Genomic DNA, 16,303 nt, shown 5'->3' on the forward strand with positions numbered 1-16,303 from the left:
GGGGGGGGGGGTAGGACGACAGCTCCTCCCATGCTCACCTCAGCATGCACGCACTGTGCTATGGCCCTCTCAGGGATGGACATGGAGGGTTTCGTTGACTCTAAGGCTGATGGCTGGCAGACCAAGAGAGAATAACAATCATGGTCCCTCTAAAAGCTGAGAAGGGAAGCAGGCCTGTTCAGATAGAATGCACCCACATGCTGAAGACAGTGCCAGACCAAGGAGCAAGACAAAGTCCCTCTTTAGGGAGAGAGAGAGAAAAGCCTCAGGGACTGTAGTCAACCAGGTACTTAACAAACATCAATCAAGGGTCTCCTCCTCCTTGTCAGACAGCTTGCTAGGCATTGAGGATGCAACTGTTCAAGAGGGACAAAGATCCCCCTCTGAAGAGCTGTCAGTCCAGGGACTAAAGTCTGGCAACAAATGAGGCATCAGTGTTGGTGGGGTGTCCTGCAGAGAACAGTGTGCTGAGCTGGAGTGGAGACCCTGCCCTGGAGCTTTCATTGAGAGCCTCTCTGATGCGTGACTGGAGGCAGAACCCTAAAGGAACGGAAGGAGCGAGCCGAGCGGGTCTAGGGAGGATGCCAGGCAGGGGCACCAGTGCAAAGATCCCAGGAAAGAAAGTAGCAATGCACTGAGCCCAGGGCTGGGGGAGCAGTGACTGACACTAGAGAGTGGCAGTCTGTGTTCAAGTCTTTCATTTATTTACCTGCCCTGTGCTTCCTGCAGACCCCACACAGTGATTGGCATTGCTCCAAATGAGCATAAAGAAGGCTGCTTCATGCCTCAGCACCCAGGACCTGTAGGCAGTGATGTCCACAGAGACAGTGGCAGTGATGTCCACAGAGACAGGTCTTGAAAGATCAGAGGGGGTGCTGTGAGCAGAGCAGGGACTGTTTGCCGTGGGGAAAGTGGGGGGTTGCGGTAGTGGGGGGCTTGGGGTGCCAAGGCTGGGCAGCCACTGCTGTGAAGGGTTGCTACATGTGCTGTCACTCTTCTGGGACTCGGCTAGATGGCCCTAAATGTCAAGCCAAGAGGCTCAGCCTAGGTGGCAGGACCCAAGGTGAGAAGGGGCTGTGGCCAGCCAGTACTGCCTGTGAGAAGAACTAACAAGACCTTTAGAAGATAAAACCCCAGCAAGCAGGATGCCCAGTGTCAGCCATGAGCAGAGTCAGTACACACAAGCAGCCATCGGACTACAGCTCTCGCCAGTGCCCAAAGACCAAGGTCCCCCCATCTGCCGAATTCTCCAGGAAGCACCAATGGGACTCCAAAACCAAACCTCCAGAGCACCCAAGTGCAGTGGGAGCATGGTTGACTGTACTTCTCTCTTGGCCCCTCCCTCTCTGTGCACAGGTCCTATCTGACCATCACAGCCCCTCACCAAGCAGCCTGGGGCCTCAGCAGCTGTTAATGGAGCCCAGTCTGATGACTTGTGCAGGGAGGAGGCGGAGAGACGGGGAGTTGCAGCCTCCCTCCACTACTTTCTGGCATGGTCCCTGAAGATACCACTGTGCTTTTGGACAGCATGCATCCAAAGGCCTCAGGCTGACATATTTGTTTAATTTTGATTACACAGCTCAACTTCCTTCGGGGAACGAGAGATAAACACTCTGTTTCCCCCCTACCCCTGACACACACTGAGGCCAGAGACCCCATGAGAGGCAAAGAAAACCGGAGAGATGGACAGGATGGAGAAGTATTGTGTTCTTGACACAAACTGAAGATACTTAAAGGCCAGCAGGTGTCCCGAGGTGCATCCAACACCTGCTTTGCTGGGCCCAAGGACACGGGAGACTCAAGCTATCAGGAGAGCCAAGGCTCTTCGCACAGCAGTGGGAAACTGAATTCATTCCCTTCAACAGAGATGACAACAGCTGTGCCACAGAAAGCTGGGGAAGAGAGAATCCTATCAACCTAAACCCACTGCACTGTTCACCTCTGCATTGGTCCTACCTTAAGCCAATGTCCCTACTGTGCATAACCCACTGACGGATGCTTTTCATCATGACTGCTGTTGGCTTTTAAGATAAATCTTCACCTGCAAGATTACTGGTAGACACGCAAGCTCTGAGCAGCCACGACCCACAGCACATAGCACAGGAGCTAAGACATGAGCCCCAGTTTGCTGACCCCTTCTCTGCATCAGCCTGAGGGCTCAGTCGCTTCCCAGCTTTGCTAAGCCTCTGTTGGTGTATGCCCAGTCCCACCCCGGCTTGAGCCTTCCTGGCATTTCGTGGTGTACGTCCCGTCACAGCTGCTGAGCTGCAGTCGTGAGCACAGAAGTTCTCAGCTGCTGTCACTGGGACCAGGTTCAGACACTGTTATCACATCAAGGATGAGGTTTCCAAATCACACTAGGACCAACCCATGTTCCTTTGCTCACACACACAGCCACTGCCCCAGGCTGGTGAGGCCCATCTAGGAAATGTGAGACCCAGTCATCGGAGGAATTTCCAGAGGTGGGACAGAGCAGACCTCAGCAGCTACCTTGTCGCTGATAACAGGGACAGCCTGCCTGAACCTCACAGCCAGTAGCACCAGCCCCATCCGGAGGTGTGGGTTTTCTAGAGTTCACTCATAGGAACAATGCCTGACACTAAACCATGGCAGATTCGGGGCTGGAGAGAGCAGATTGGGCATCTCCAATGCCCAGTCCTGGACAAGCCTATGAATAATCCTTTTGGGTGGCTTCTGCTGGGTGACTCTGGGTTCAGTCTGTGCTTCGCTACTAATCTGCCTAAGAACCCCTGAACAAGTCCCTTGGCCTCTCAAAGATGTGGCTTTGCCATCTGTGAATGGTGGATAACCCTAGATCTCTACCTTGGAGTGGCTGGCAGGGATGGTGGGAACATCCATACTTGCCTCCCAAAGTTCTGGCCCTTAGCAGAAAGGTGGCAAATATTCATGCCTTCCATTAAGGTGCAACTAGTAGGCAAGCCCCACCTTCAACTAGATCTCGATTGGCTCCAGGGAGCACTGCCCTGTAACCATACAGCCTCGACTCAAACCAGGCAGTGTTATGTTTGCTGGGTGACCTTAAACTCCATGCTTAACATCTCTGAGCCTCAGGCACACCTAGAAAACTAGTGGAAATCATGTCTGCCTTCTGAAGTCTAGAGGATGGCATGGGCTCACGTGATATGTAATGTGGTGCACACGATGGATATCTGTGAGACATTTAGCCCCGTCTTTAATCAGTGTACTAGGGACACAGTTTCTCCCAGAGGGCCCATAAATTTGGCCAGGAAATGCCACCTCAAACCCTTATGGCTCATGTGCCAGGCACAGCTGTGCTATGCCAATCATCCCCCATCCCCATGCCATTGACCCTTTGATCTATGTCAAGCTGAGGAAACATACCCCCTGCCAGGCATGCTGGAAGCTTCCACAATGCTGGTAGCAATGATGGCATTCTGGCTTCACCCAGAAGCAGAGCTTGCCCACCTTTAACAAGAGCAAATGCTTCATTGGGAATTCCTGCTGAGCTCCTAAGATGTGTTAGACACAGGTCTTCATGCTCTGACCATAAGCTAGAAACACCCCATGCAGAGTCACTACCTTCAGTTTCCAACAGGAAAGAGAAACTGAGGCTGTGAGGCCTTCCTCCTACCTGCTCATCTTCAGGGCAGCTGGTTAAATGCTTGGGAAAAGGGTAATGTAGGGTCACAGACCTTGCTGAGAGCAATGAAGAGTGTACAGCCTTCTCTCTCTAGAAACATACCCACACCCCGTGCACACAGTAGGACATTCACTTTAGGGGCTTTCTAGACTCTTGGATCATCCATCCTTAGATTGTAGACCTTGAATGAAAAATATCTGGTTCAAGAAATGGCCGCTCTAGTTCAAAACACAAACCAGCTCTGCAGGCAGCACAGAATAACATAAAGTGTGCGTAGGGCAAGCTTCAGCGATAAGAAAACACACACACACACACACACACACACACACACACACACACAAAACCAAGGCTTCCCGCCATACCAAAAGGGCAAGGACTCGGGTGTCCTTGGCAGCAGAGGAGACCTTTCCATTGGTGGGTTTGAAGTGGCTGGAAAACGACAAACTCGCCCTGGCTCCCCTGCCAAACACAGCAACAGGCGCACAGGGGACTTTGTTCTTGGCCTCACAGGCCTCGCTGGCCAGCACCCTGGGTGAAGGCCAGCCCGCGCTGAAAACTGCCACTGGCTGCCTCCTCTTTGCTCTGCAAACAGCTATCAGTACTCAACAGCTGGGGGTCCCTCAGGGCTGCTGGGGAGAACATCTCCCCTGTTCTCTGGGGCCTGTGAAATGTAACAGCCCCTCAGCTGCACTGACTTTGAAGGAAGCCCAGGCAGAGTGCCATCTTGTTGTCCCTCCAACTGTATGGCCCCTCAGCCAGGTTCCTTCTCGATGAAAGGACCCAGGAAACACAAGCCCTACGGGCGCCAGCTTCAGGGATAGGGCCTCAGAGCTGTGAAGGCCAGAGGGAATGTCCCTCACTCCTTCCCTGGCACATCACCTCCTCCTCCGTCTGACAGCTCCGTAGCATCCATTCTGCGCCAGTGCCTGTGTGGGATGTGGGGTACATGTCCCAGTGAGTCACATAGAGGGCTCCCCTGCTGTCTCCTTCCCCCCCTCTAGGAGGTAGGTTTAGAGCTGAAAGCAGCAGGAAAGACACACAGACAAACTGCACAGGGAGGTCAGAGGAGCTGTCCCTCAGACGCAAGGGCTGGGAGACACGGTTCAGGCAGGGGGGGTGGGCAGCAGGAAAACCCTGGAGGGGAGAATAAGCAGACAGTATTGGGAGCTTTGGAGGAGCAGGAGGATGCAGAGGGAGTCAACATTTGCATCATCAAGGATCTTAAAGCCCATAAAGCCCAGGTGAAGATCCTCAGGAAAGCTTGGGGCTGCTTAAGAGTTTGAAGCTGGACAGTGCCCCCAGTGGATCTACCTGTGAAGAATGAAGTTCAAACGGTGATCTTTCCTTTCTTCCCTGCCTGTTCAAATGGCCCAATAGGACAGGCATGAGAAAGGGAGCCAAGATTTTGAACATCGAGTCTAACTGCCGCACACTCCTGCCTGGCCCAGCCGCACCCTCACCCCCAACCCCAGTGGCGCTTCTCCAGGCAGCCCTGGCAGCTGCTGGATGAGAAGTTGGCTAGAGCTGCCCAGCCTGTGTTTCCCTCTCTTTTTGCCTTGCTGACAGCCACTCCCCCAATCTGGTGCCCTGAGAGGAGGCTCTGTGCCAGGTGAGCACCTACAGGTGCTCCTAAGAGTTGGGTGTTTGTGCCGACAGATCTACTCAGCGCCTTGAAGGGTGGACATGGAGCAGGGGCGGAATAGGCTCTCCAGCTTACTTCTCTTCCCAGACTCACGCTGCATAGCGTGTCCGTGTCCACCCCAGGTCTCGCTAACATCCCAACCTGCAAGGAGAGCGTTGCAGATGTAAGCAAGGCCACTGTGGAACTTGGCACGGAAAGGGGCTCTAGCTGGGGCAGGCAGAGTGGCAGTGGAAACCATCAATCAGCTGGTTCACAGCCTCAAAAAAGGTCACCGTTTGGCGGAACTTGGGATGAACAAAGGCAAAGTATCTAAAAAAGGAAAGTGGTGGCTGTGGGGGAGGGGAGCTCCAAGGGCCTGCAACCCTGAAAGGCGGGACACCTGCTGGAAGGCTGACCCCTGGAACCCAGGCCCACCACCCAAGAGACAGAGGTGGCTGCCACAAGCCCCACCCCCCAGACCCACCACCCCAGAGACAGAGGTGGCTGCCACAAACCCCACCCCCCAGGCCCACCACCCAAGAGACAGAGGTGGCAGCCACAAACCCCGCCCCCCAGGCCCACCACCCCAGAGATAGAGGTGCCAGCCACAAGCCTCATCCCCCCCAGGCCCAACACCCCAGAGACAGAGGTGGCTGCCACAAGCCCCGCCCATGAAGAAGGGGCTTGGAGAGGCAGAGGAACTGGGCTGACAGTGGGGTTCTGAGCGGCCATCTCAAATGGGATCAAGTTACTGTGACCACAGCCTGAGGAGGGTTGGGACAACACTTAGCACATTTTAGGCCAGGGTGTGATTAGTTTTGCGCCCCAGGCTGGCTCTTATAGTGTTTCACAGGCCTCCGGGACATCCTGCTGCCCTAAGAGGCGAAGGCCAGTGCTGGGCCTGTGAGAGGCTCCTTCATACTGGGTTCAGACTCCCTGCAGCCAATCTATAGGTCAAAACCCATTTCAAAGATGGGAAGATGAAGCCTAGAGATGGAGAGCCAGGGTCCAGGTCAACCACACTTGTTTCCATGGGACAGGAAGGAGATGTTGGGTGTCACAGGGCAACTTGGTCTTAATCTCTCACCTCAACAAGTCTGGGTGTGCGGATTATTTGCTTCTAAGTGTAAAGGCCATGCATGGAGTCCTACTGTGTGTAGGGATCTGTCTTTCATTTCTGGAGCCGGAGGAGAGTGGTACCATCGTCATTCTCATCCTAAAGATGATGAGGGGATGGAAGCTCAGAATGGGGAACTGGCTTGCCCAAGGACATACAGCTAAGAGACAGCAGGACAGAGATTTGAACTAAGCATTGCCTCTAAGCTCAGGGCTCTTTCAAAGACCCTGGGTCCAGCTCCAGACCTCAGTGCCCAAGGCTTCTAAGTGGGAGATAAGAGCAAGATGGCACAGAGCTTCCTGGTTCTGAGAACAAATCCTTTGTCTTCCAGGATGGAGTCCTACGCCACAACCCAGATACATGGAAATTCCACCACCATCTTCTGCCCTTGAACACCAAGGACCTTGAAGGACAGGAAGCTCCCTTGAGGCCCAAGGAGTGGCTGTCTCCAGTGGAAAGTTACTGAACCCAGCTTTGGAGGCACAAGGTAGAGCGTGTGCCTACCCATCCCATAAATCTTTCATCCTGGGGGGGGGGGCAAGGGGAAGAGAACACATGCCCAAGGGCCATAACTATGGTATAAACTGGGTGGTGTTGAGAGTGTAAACAAAATGCCCCGGGCCCTTTGCCAGCCCACAGCCAGATGCCCCCGCCTATCCACTTCCACAAATGGCTTACTCATTAAAGAGCTTTTCCTACCAGTGGGGGGCAAGGTCTGAGGTAGGGTGCTGCTAGGCCAGTGGAGTCTCCCTTGAGAAGGAATGAGGAAGGATTAGGGTGCTTGGCGGCTATTCACAAACACCTGCCATTGAGCTGAACTGCACAGAGTGGGCTGCACTAGCTGAAGTGAGTGGCTTCCCATTACCTCAGTGTTCTGGTCTGTAAAACGGGTCTAACTCCTGCAGCCCATTAAGGGAACATAAGAGCAAGGGTAAGAGAGCCATAGAAAGCATCCCTGGCTGACCAGGGCATCCTTTCCCAAGATTCCCGAACAGACTGTCCTCCGAGAATCCATGTGACATATGGCTATGCCAATCCACCCCAGACACAGGCATTTCTTCACCCTTGCACCAGGGGCCTTGACTTGTGGAAGTCCTTCAGCACTAAAATCTGTCTCTCTGGACACAGCAGATCTCTGTGCATTCTTCTCTGAAAGTGGCTCCCAGGTCCTGGAGGCCCCGAGTTGCTCATGGGGGACACGTCCAATGGAGTGGCCTGTGTTTCTTCCCAGCTGTGCTGCCCAGAAAGCCCCAGGACAGTGCCTGTCCTCTGACTGGCTTTGGCAAGGGCTGGGATGTATACGTCAGATGTGAGGGATCCTCAGGCAGGAACCCATGGTGAACCCACGGGGCACCAGGAGCATGCCCAACCTACCAATGCCTGCAGGTGGGATTCAGGACAACCAAGCAAAGAACACAGAACTGGCGAGAGTTAGCCTGCAGGGGGCACCATCCTCAACTCAGCAGTCCTCAGGATCCGTCCTGCCCTCCAACACGAAGAAGCTGTGTGCCCCAGGGCAAGGGACTGTTTCTCTTAGTAACAGTCTCCCACCAGTTACGCGTGGCTAGCAGCAGTGGCTATTAGGGCCTGTGCTGAGGGTTAAACAAGTTACTGCCATGGAATCGTGTTTGGCCCAGATAGGCTGCGGTACACATGTTAGCAGTTATCATTATTACCCTGTGCCTGACTCCTCTGAGAGCACCTGATCCAGGCTCACCGTTGGAGCAGCATGCTGGCTGGCTGGATTCATGACTCTAAGGCACAAGATGAACACTTTTCTACTCCAGATCTTGGCACACCTGGATGGTATTCATCACCTCAATGTGACGGAAGAGGGAGCGGCTTGGAAGATCATGCTACCTGACTGGCTGAAGGGGATGCAGATCACAGATACGCAGGACCCTGGCCTGGGCCATGGCCTGGGTCTGCAGGTTCCACTGGGCAGGCGCATGTACCCTGAAAGAGACCAGTGCAGAGCCACGCCCACCTTTGCGGATGCAGAGCCAAGGGTGCTGGGAGGAGATGTTTTGCCATAGGCAATCGGGATACAGATGAGTCACCTTCAGATGACAGAGAAGGTGTGTCCCAGGATGTTTAGGAAGAGGACAAGGGGCAGTCACTTGATGACAGACAAAGGCTCCTGGGGGCAGGCCTGAGGTTGGGTTGCTTACCTTCCTCTTCTCGCTTCCTGACCCAGGGCAGGTTTTATTTCTGCTTGGAGTCTGTTTCCTGGTCTTGCCCCTTAGCCTCTGCTCCAGCTGTCTGCCTCTAGGCTTCTATTTCACACCCCCAGAGCACAGCACTAAATACAGACAGGAAGCGCAGAGTCTTCCCTTTCCACCTATGGAGGGTTAAACAGTCTGGCCCTGGCCCCGGTGGGGAAGCTCGCAAGTAGATTACACTCTGTCTGAAAAACCCTCCTACCATCACGTCCCTCCCCATAAGTCACCCCATTAGTACCGGTCCCCAGAGCTCCGCAGTTCTGCTCCTGTCTTCTCCCCTGACCTGGGCCCTCTGCCTTCAAAGTCACTTCTCCCCAGGATGGAGTGAGTACACCTCCAGGAAGCACTCCTTGAATCTTCCTTGGGCCTCTGTGTCACTCAGCATCACTACTGTGTCTTCGCTAGTGTCATCCACTAGAACCTGACTCCCTAACACCAGGCGATGGTCCCTGTCCCAGCTGAGTGTGCCAACTGCCCTCTCAAGAGTAGGTGCTCTGGAAAGGACCTGAGAACCTGAGACCAATAACCATGTGAAGGGAACCTTCCAACCTAGCCCTGGACCTGAGGCTGAGAGTGACCCAAGCCCCTGCCAGCCAGTCCTTATGGGTCCTTACGCCCCCCAGAGGCAGGACTGGGAACTTCTTTCCCCAGTGACAGCCATGATCATAATGGTCTTCTGTCTTGCTTACTGCTCCCATACCCTACTCAACTGAGCCTGACTTCCTGGGAGCTGCTCCTCATGTTCCTGCTTCCTGCTGAGGATCTGGGATGCAGTGTGGCCTTAGTCTAAGGTCTGGGCTGCAGGCTCTTCCCTCACCTCCCCTGTAGCCAAGTGGCCTCTGTCCACAAAGGCGGTATCCATCAAAGATACATTTGACCTGTGACATGGACATGACCTGACACACTAGCACTTAGGAAGCCTGAGTTCAAGGCCAGTCTAGAACATACAGAGTGACAGCCTGCCTCCAAAGAATCCTCTGGGACCATAGAGATGGCTCCCTGGTTAAGAGAGAGCCATCACTACTCTTGCAGAGGACCAGCGTTTGGGTCCTAGCACCCATAATGGGAAGCTTATGACTCCATATCACTTCAGCTCCAAGGGGTCTCAGTGTTCTGGCTTCTGCAGGCACTACACATATGTGTCATGTGCTCACACACACACACACACACACACACACACAACACACACACACACACACACACACACACACACACACACACGGCTGGAGAGACTGCTCAGCATTTAACAGCATTTGCTGTCCCCAGCACCCACACCAGCCAGTTTACAACCACAATAATTCCAGTTCCAGGGAATCTGACATTGCTGACCTCCAAGGACATCCGCACTAGTTTGCACAATCTCCCACACACGCATATACAGAATTAAAATAATAAGACATATCTTTACAAAATAATCCTTTTATAATGAGTGCATATGAGTATGTTTTCTATGTTGTATCACTAAAGAGCATTTAGTAGCTGGAGCTGACCCACAGTAGACAGGCACGTTGGTGGCCCAGCTTGGTTTGGGGATAGGGTGGCACTAAGCTGGTCCTATTCTACAGGAAGCATGCCTCCTTTCTGGCTATGGCATTCAGGCCTACACCCCATACTGGGCACATGACAGATGCTGGTGACCACAGAGTAACTAAGGCACAAAGCCACAGAAGACCCTAAGAGCAAGCAGACACTCAGCTGGACTTCCTTTCAGAGGTAACCTCTTCCAGGAAGCCTTCCTAATCACCCACAGCAAGGGAGGGGAAGATGAACCAGATAGGAAGAAGCCTAACTTGTCTGTCCAGAACACAGACTACTCCACCTTGCATCCATCCATCCAGGACAGACCCCCAGCTCCTCTCCCTACATCCACTATCTGCATAGCACAGCCCATGGCATCCTTACAGGGCCTCGCCAAAGGGAAGTTGCCCAGTCTACATGGTACCATGGGGGTCTCGGGGCAGTCAAAGAGCTGCTGTGGCTTTGAGAGGCTCAGCTCAGATGGAAAAGAAAGTGTCAGTGACCTGGGGAGAGAGGAGTATAAACCTGGCCAAGAGGACAAAGGAAGCTCAACCCAGCCCCGCACTGCCTCCGAGAGAAGAGGGTGAAGACAAAAGCAGCTGGCACTTGTTGGCCTTTGGCTGGATACGGCAGGTTGACCAAGACGGCTACCTTCCCAGGGGCTGAGAAAGTCATGGTTCAGAAACACCAGCAGCTACTTGCTCTGCGAGCATCGTCTCAGTGGTCAGACAGGATGCTATGCAGCAGAGCGGTCAGGCAGCTGTAGGGCTCTGCCCAGGTTTGCTTTGTCTAGGATGGCCTTGTTTGAGGCTGATGGGGACAGAGGCTCTGTGGGAAGGGTCACTTAAGAAAGGTGTGGGTACACCCCATCTAGACGTAGCATCTGCAAGCTATGTAGTTGGTTAGGGATCCTCAGTGTATGTCTGTCTGTCTGTCTGTCTTTATTTCCATCTCTGTCTGTCTCTCTTCTCCCTATGTATAGTGCTTCTGCCCTTGATCTTTCTGAGCCTTCACCTTTTATCCCTGAAATCAAAGATAGCCCCTTTGAACACACACAGTGAAGGTCTGGCCCAGCCTGCCTATGCGCACAGACTCAGCATACCTCCTTAACCAAGATTCCCAGATAACTGGCTATTGAGCAGACACTGAAAGCCATTGGCCTGGCCAAGCACTGGACAACATAATGGTTAAACCCAGTCTACAGTTTGAATTCAGCATCTCCTCCAAACAGTGTTACAGGTGAACCCCAGAGGTGCACAGGGAAGGAGCTAGAATGTGCTACTTGGGAGAACGGGAGAGACTCTTCTCCCCCCCCATCCTGGAAGGGTACACCCCCATTTCTACCCATTTATTTTCTCCTTATAAAATCCAGGGGAAGCCCAGGAAGAGAACAATAGGAACCTGATGGATCTCAGTCAGCTAAGTTCCAGCTTGGATGGAGCCTGTGTGAGCTGGCCTTACCCAGTCTCTCTTTGTGGCCCCCTCTAAACTGGAGGGCACTAATACCTTACATTGCAGGGTAGAACTGCACCTGGGAAGGGAGGCTGAAGTACACAGTAGGAACTCAACAGGTGCACCATCTCCCGCTGACCTTTTCTCTCTCCTGGGTCAAGGGTATACATCATAATATGTTGGTGCAGTTTGAGAGAGCTGTCAAGGTTATGAACACCAACCAAAGGGCACTTCTCTTTCTTTGGCATTTCCTTATTGTGCCCTGTAGCACGCCATGTGCACGGTGGAATGTCCAATAAACATTATCTAAATCATGGTGGCACCTAATAAGTGCTATCTGAGCCTCCATTGAGAAGATAGCACCTGACAGGAAAAAAACGGAGGACTTTGGAGCTAAATAAACCCAGATCTCAATTCTGGAGCTGCCAACTAGAGGAGCTCTGTAGGCAAGGATGAGCCATTTGACCTCTGAGAGCCTTGGTTTTTTTTTTTTTTTTTTTTTTTTTTTTTTCCATCCATTAAATGGGAGTGATGATTCTGCTGGGAGGGGTTGCTGGGAGTACTAAACTCATTCATATTCATTCATTCACTCCCCAAGCATCCAAACATAGACTGGCCCTAGTACCTACTCAACACACAACAGTGATGAAGCATACATGTGTCACACAGCAACTATGCTCAGGAGAACCATAAAGCAAAGAAAGGGGCCTGGGAGGGAATGACAATGTCAAGACCCAGTCTAGAACAGGGACCTGAGGGAAGGGAAGGGAAGGAAAGGGAAGGGGAAGAGAGGGGAGGGGGAAGGGAGGGGAGGGCGAAGGGAAGGGGCAGCCACTTGGAGGTAGAGTGAGACCTCCAGGCAGCCTGATCGGAGAGTGATCAGAGTGTAGCAGCCTTAAGGAGCGTGCTTGGTTTATAACTGCAGCCACATATGCAGGGAGCCTGGCACAGAATCCAGGTGCTCAGCAAATGCCAGCCCTCTATTTCCAGTCCTGTGGAATGAACCCCACCCCACGCACGTGTCTCTTCCCTGAGAAGGAAAGCACAGGCTTCCTCAGGGCAAGCCTGAGCCAAGTATTCCTTCAGCCAAAGATGCAGGCTCCATGTGTGCTCCAGTACCCTGTTCTGTGCCTGCGCCAGGCACTAGGTTCTGGGATGGGCAAACCAGGGAACAGACAATCAAGGCCTGTCCTCATGAAACCCCTAGAGACTCATAAGAAGACACAGTGACAGTGCAGCATGCTCATACGAACGAACATGAAGCCTTATGAAGGTGTCCCCATTAGGGCAGAGTGTAAGGTCCCTGGGAAAGGTGACCAGGAAACCTGGTGGCGAGACATTGACAGGACAAGAAAGAGCGTTTTGGATGTGAAGGGATGTATAGATGCCAGAAGCTAATGGCAGGTAGATCTGAGAACAATATATAAGTCTTTACATTTTGGGCACCTGCTATTTGATATGCCTCACTTGGTACAAGCGTTAGTTCCCGAGGGTAGGAGGTTCCCACACAGTATGCGGTGACCTGCCTTGACCCTGAGCCCCCAGCCTAGAGTGCTCCACCCACAGACAGCATCAGGTCCCAGGGGAATGGACACCCCAGCAATGGGTGACCACCTGGTGAGACTGCCTGTCCCTTGCCTTTCTCTAAGTGTGACCCCCCACAGGTGGCAGAATGGCTTTTCAAAAACCAACCAGAATAGCACAGGCATTCTAGTTGAATATGGAGTGGTGCCTCAGTCATGGGCTTCTGTGACTGCCATCTCTGATGAGACCTCAGGTCCCTCCAGATCGGTAGCCGGGTCTCCTCAGCACAGCAATAGCCATGTGCACAAGAAGTCGTTGTCACTCTGTCTCGCACGGACCCAGGTTCAGCCACCTCTAAAGCTGATCAGCCTGTGACTCCACCTGGCTGTCCTTAGGAATGATCCAGTGAAAGCCACCCAGGGGCTTGTTAGTAGAAGGGGCTGTCTCCCTCCCCAGCAGCGCTTGAGCCTCAGGTTGGCCCAATCCCTTCTAGGGGAGGAGACAACTATATTCGGAGAAACTGCTGGAGGAAGGGCATGGGGGGTGTCAGAGCAGAGATGGGGTTTTGGCTGGGCTGCACTAAATCTGACCTACAGCCAACCTGTTTCTTTTCTGAATTACCCTCCCCCAGCGTGCGCACACGCGCGCGCGCGTACACACACACACACACACACACACACAGCCTTTGCCCAAGGATGCTGCGAATGCCCAGCTTTATGCCCAAACACACTCCTGAAGACTTGGGACACAGTGGGGGTGAGGGGCGGGGCAGATGGGCTGACAGAGCCCATACAGTCTCCCACCACTGCCTGTCATCGGGTCATTTCTCCTGTTCTGAGCTTCAACTTCTTGTGTAAAATCGGGGTGCCTTTTCTTAGGAGGACCCTTCTTTGCAGACAGGCAGTGACAGCCTCAGCGCTCTGACCTGTTCCACCATCACTAGGTATTTCCAGCGAGGCGTGGCGTCCCCGGCCTCCGCATGCCCGCCCCACGCCCCTCGCCCACCGCCTCTCTCGGGTCTGGGAAATTCTAGGGCGCTTTTAACTAGGGGGCGATGCGCTCCGCAGCAGCGGCTCAGATGGGGCTGAGAGGGCCCCCAACTGAGCGGACACCGAGCGGGGCGCAGCCGGGCGCGCGTGGGGACGCCGCCAAGAAGTAGCACGTGTGGCGGGGGCGCCTGCGGGCTGTACGTGGAGACCCGGGACACCCGTGCCCTGTAGCCCCCTTGGAGGGCTCCGGCCGGGGGAAGCCCCGATGCCCCCCTCCGGCTCGCTCATCAGCGACCTCGGGCTGGAACAAAGGCGTGGGGCGCACGGCCAAGGCCAGGAGAACCAGGAGGGGGTCCGCACAACCCCGCAGGGGTGCTGCTCCGGGGCTCGGGCTCTGGCAGCCAGGCTCTGGCTTGCACCCGGGCTCCGCGGCTGCGGCGACCTGGGGAGGACCAGGCGCTCCGCGCCACCTCGGGGCGCGGCTCCGGGCGTACCTGGCAGGGTCCGGTGCACCGTGTTGCCCATCGCTGCTCGGAGAGTCGCGGCGTGGGGCTAGCTGGGCGGGCCGGGGGCCGCGGCCGGGCTGCGGGGCATTGCCGCTGCACCGGCGACCGGCGGGCGGCAGATGGGCGGCGCGGGCGGCGGCGGGAGGAGGCGGAGCCACCGGCCCGGGCGCGCCCGCCCCGCCCCCGCGCCCGCCGCCAACCGTGCCGGGGCGGGGCCGGGGCCGCCGCCGCGTCTTTTGAAAGTTTGCACCGGTAGCGTTCTGGAGAGGCGGGGCTGGCCTCCAGCTCTCGTCGTTCCCGCGCGGACCGCGTTGGCTCTTTCTGCCACTCGGGAGGGGCCGCCGGGTGCCGAGGCCTTCTCCAGGCACTGGGCCACTTTGGGTGGTGCCTGGACTCCGGGGCGACGCGCACACATGCAGGTCACACCGGACAGTGTCAAGGGCTCCATGACAGTTCATCTAGGGTGAGATGAGGAAGGGTGGGAACTTCTCCATTCCCTAGGCCACATACCTAGGAGAAGAGACTTCGGTGTGTATAATGGAGGAGGTAGTGGTTGGAAACCCAGACTTCAGCTCACTGCGCCTTCTTCATTAAAGTACTGGCCACAATCTATGGACTAGGCCTGTTGCTGAGCCCCAGACGCAGTCCCAGCTCTCAAGGAAGAGACAATTAGCAATTAAGATCACATAGTGATCAAAGCCAGCAGTGGCAGTGTCAGGTAGCACTGGTTGAGGGGGGTTTGTGTGAGGTAGGTAGTGTTCTGGGGAGGGGAGTGCGGGGTGGGGAGGCGGGGCGGGTAGGCGCAACCAGTCCCACCGCATAGGTCTTTTCCTAGCACCTTCCAGTCTTGGCTAGTCTCCTGTACTGACGCCAGCTAGCTCATGCCACCCCTAGTCCCAATTCACAGGCTGACACACCAAGATGGGGGAAGTGTGATAACTCTCTGACGAGACCCAGTCCCTCACCACTACTTTCAGACTCCCATATTCGGTATTCTTATCAGTTTAGGAAGCAGGATTTTTACTTCCACAGCACAGATAGGGTAAACTGAGGCTCAGTGGGTAGGAGAGATGCCCAAACCTAGCTCCCAGTTGCTTGCTGAAGGCGGCTCTCCCTGAAATTGTGTAAATAAAAAGGGGTGCTCAGAGGAGAGTCTCCTGCCTTGGCTTCTTGATTGTCCTCGACTCTCTTCTGCCTCCAGGAAGCCATGAGCAGACCTATCTGTACTGAGTTTCTAATTCTCAGTTACAAGTTCTCTCAGTTATTTAAAACTTCACCCCAAACTCTGGTGGGCAAAGGTACTTTAGCTGGGTGGGTCTTCACTCTGTATGACCCTGGGGTGCTTACAGAGGTCACCATTGCTATAAAAGGAATTGAGGAATTTCACTTAGATAAAATGACTCAGGACAGAAGGACTTTGTGGCGGCAGGGTGGGGAAGCTGCTGCTCACTGGTCTTTAAAAGGCCATTTCCAGAGCCCTCTAGCAAGTGGCTGTGTGAATCACCTCCCTGGATGCTCACCTGCAGCCACTGAACCCACCCCACCCCAGCTGTCCTGGTGTGTGTGTTTGGGGGCGGGGGGGGGGGACACATGTGGATTTGAAAGGCTGAGGTTGAGCCTCTCGGTCCCCATGTGCTGTGGGGAAATGCTGTGTCTTCCACGTCAGGGACAACAACAGCACAGCACTCAGAAAAGAATCGGGATCAGGGAATTCCTTGAAGGTCCAGGGTTC

The 16,303-nt window shown here is 54.4% G+C and overlaps 1 protein-coding gene across 1 annotated transcript in view; it reads right to left on the reverse strand.

The window, feature by feature from the left end:
• Nucleotides 1-14,691, reverse strand: part of Neurl1b (neuralized E3 ubiquitin protein ligase 1B) — a 30,046-nt gene extending 15,355 nt beyond the window's left edge. Inside the window, exon 1 of the mRNA XM_031352829.1 lies at nucleotides 14,560-14,691. Within this exon, the coding sequence (XP_031208689.1) occupies nucleotides 14,560-14,590 (31 nt within the window). The 5' untranslated portion in view covers nucleotides 14,591-14,691. The remainder of the gene's footprint in view (nucleotides 1-14,559) is intronic.
• Between the last annotated feature and the right edge of the window lie 1,612 nt (nucleotides 14,692-16,303).

The sequence above is a fragment of the Mastomys coucha genome, unplaced genomic scaffold (genome assembly GCF_008632895.1).
Source record: "Mastomys coucha isolate ucsf_1 unplaced genomic scaffold, UCSF_Mcou_1 pScaffold5, whole genome shotgun sequence".
Classification (NCBI taxonomy): Eukaryota; Metazoa; Chordata; class Mammalia; order Rodentia; family Muridae; genus Mastomys; species Mastomys coucha.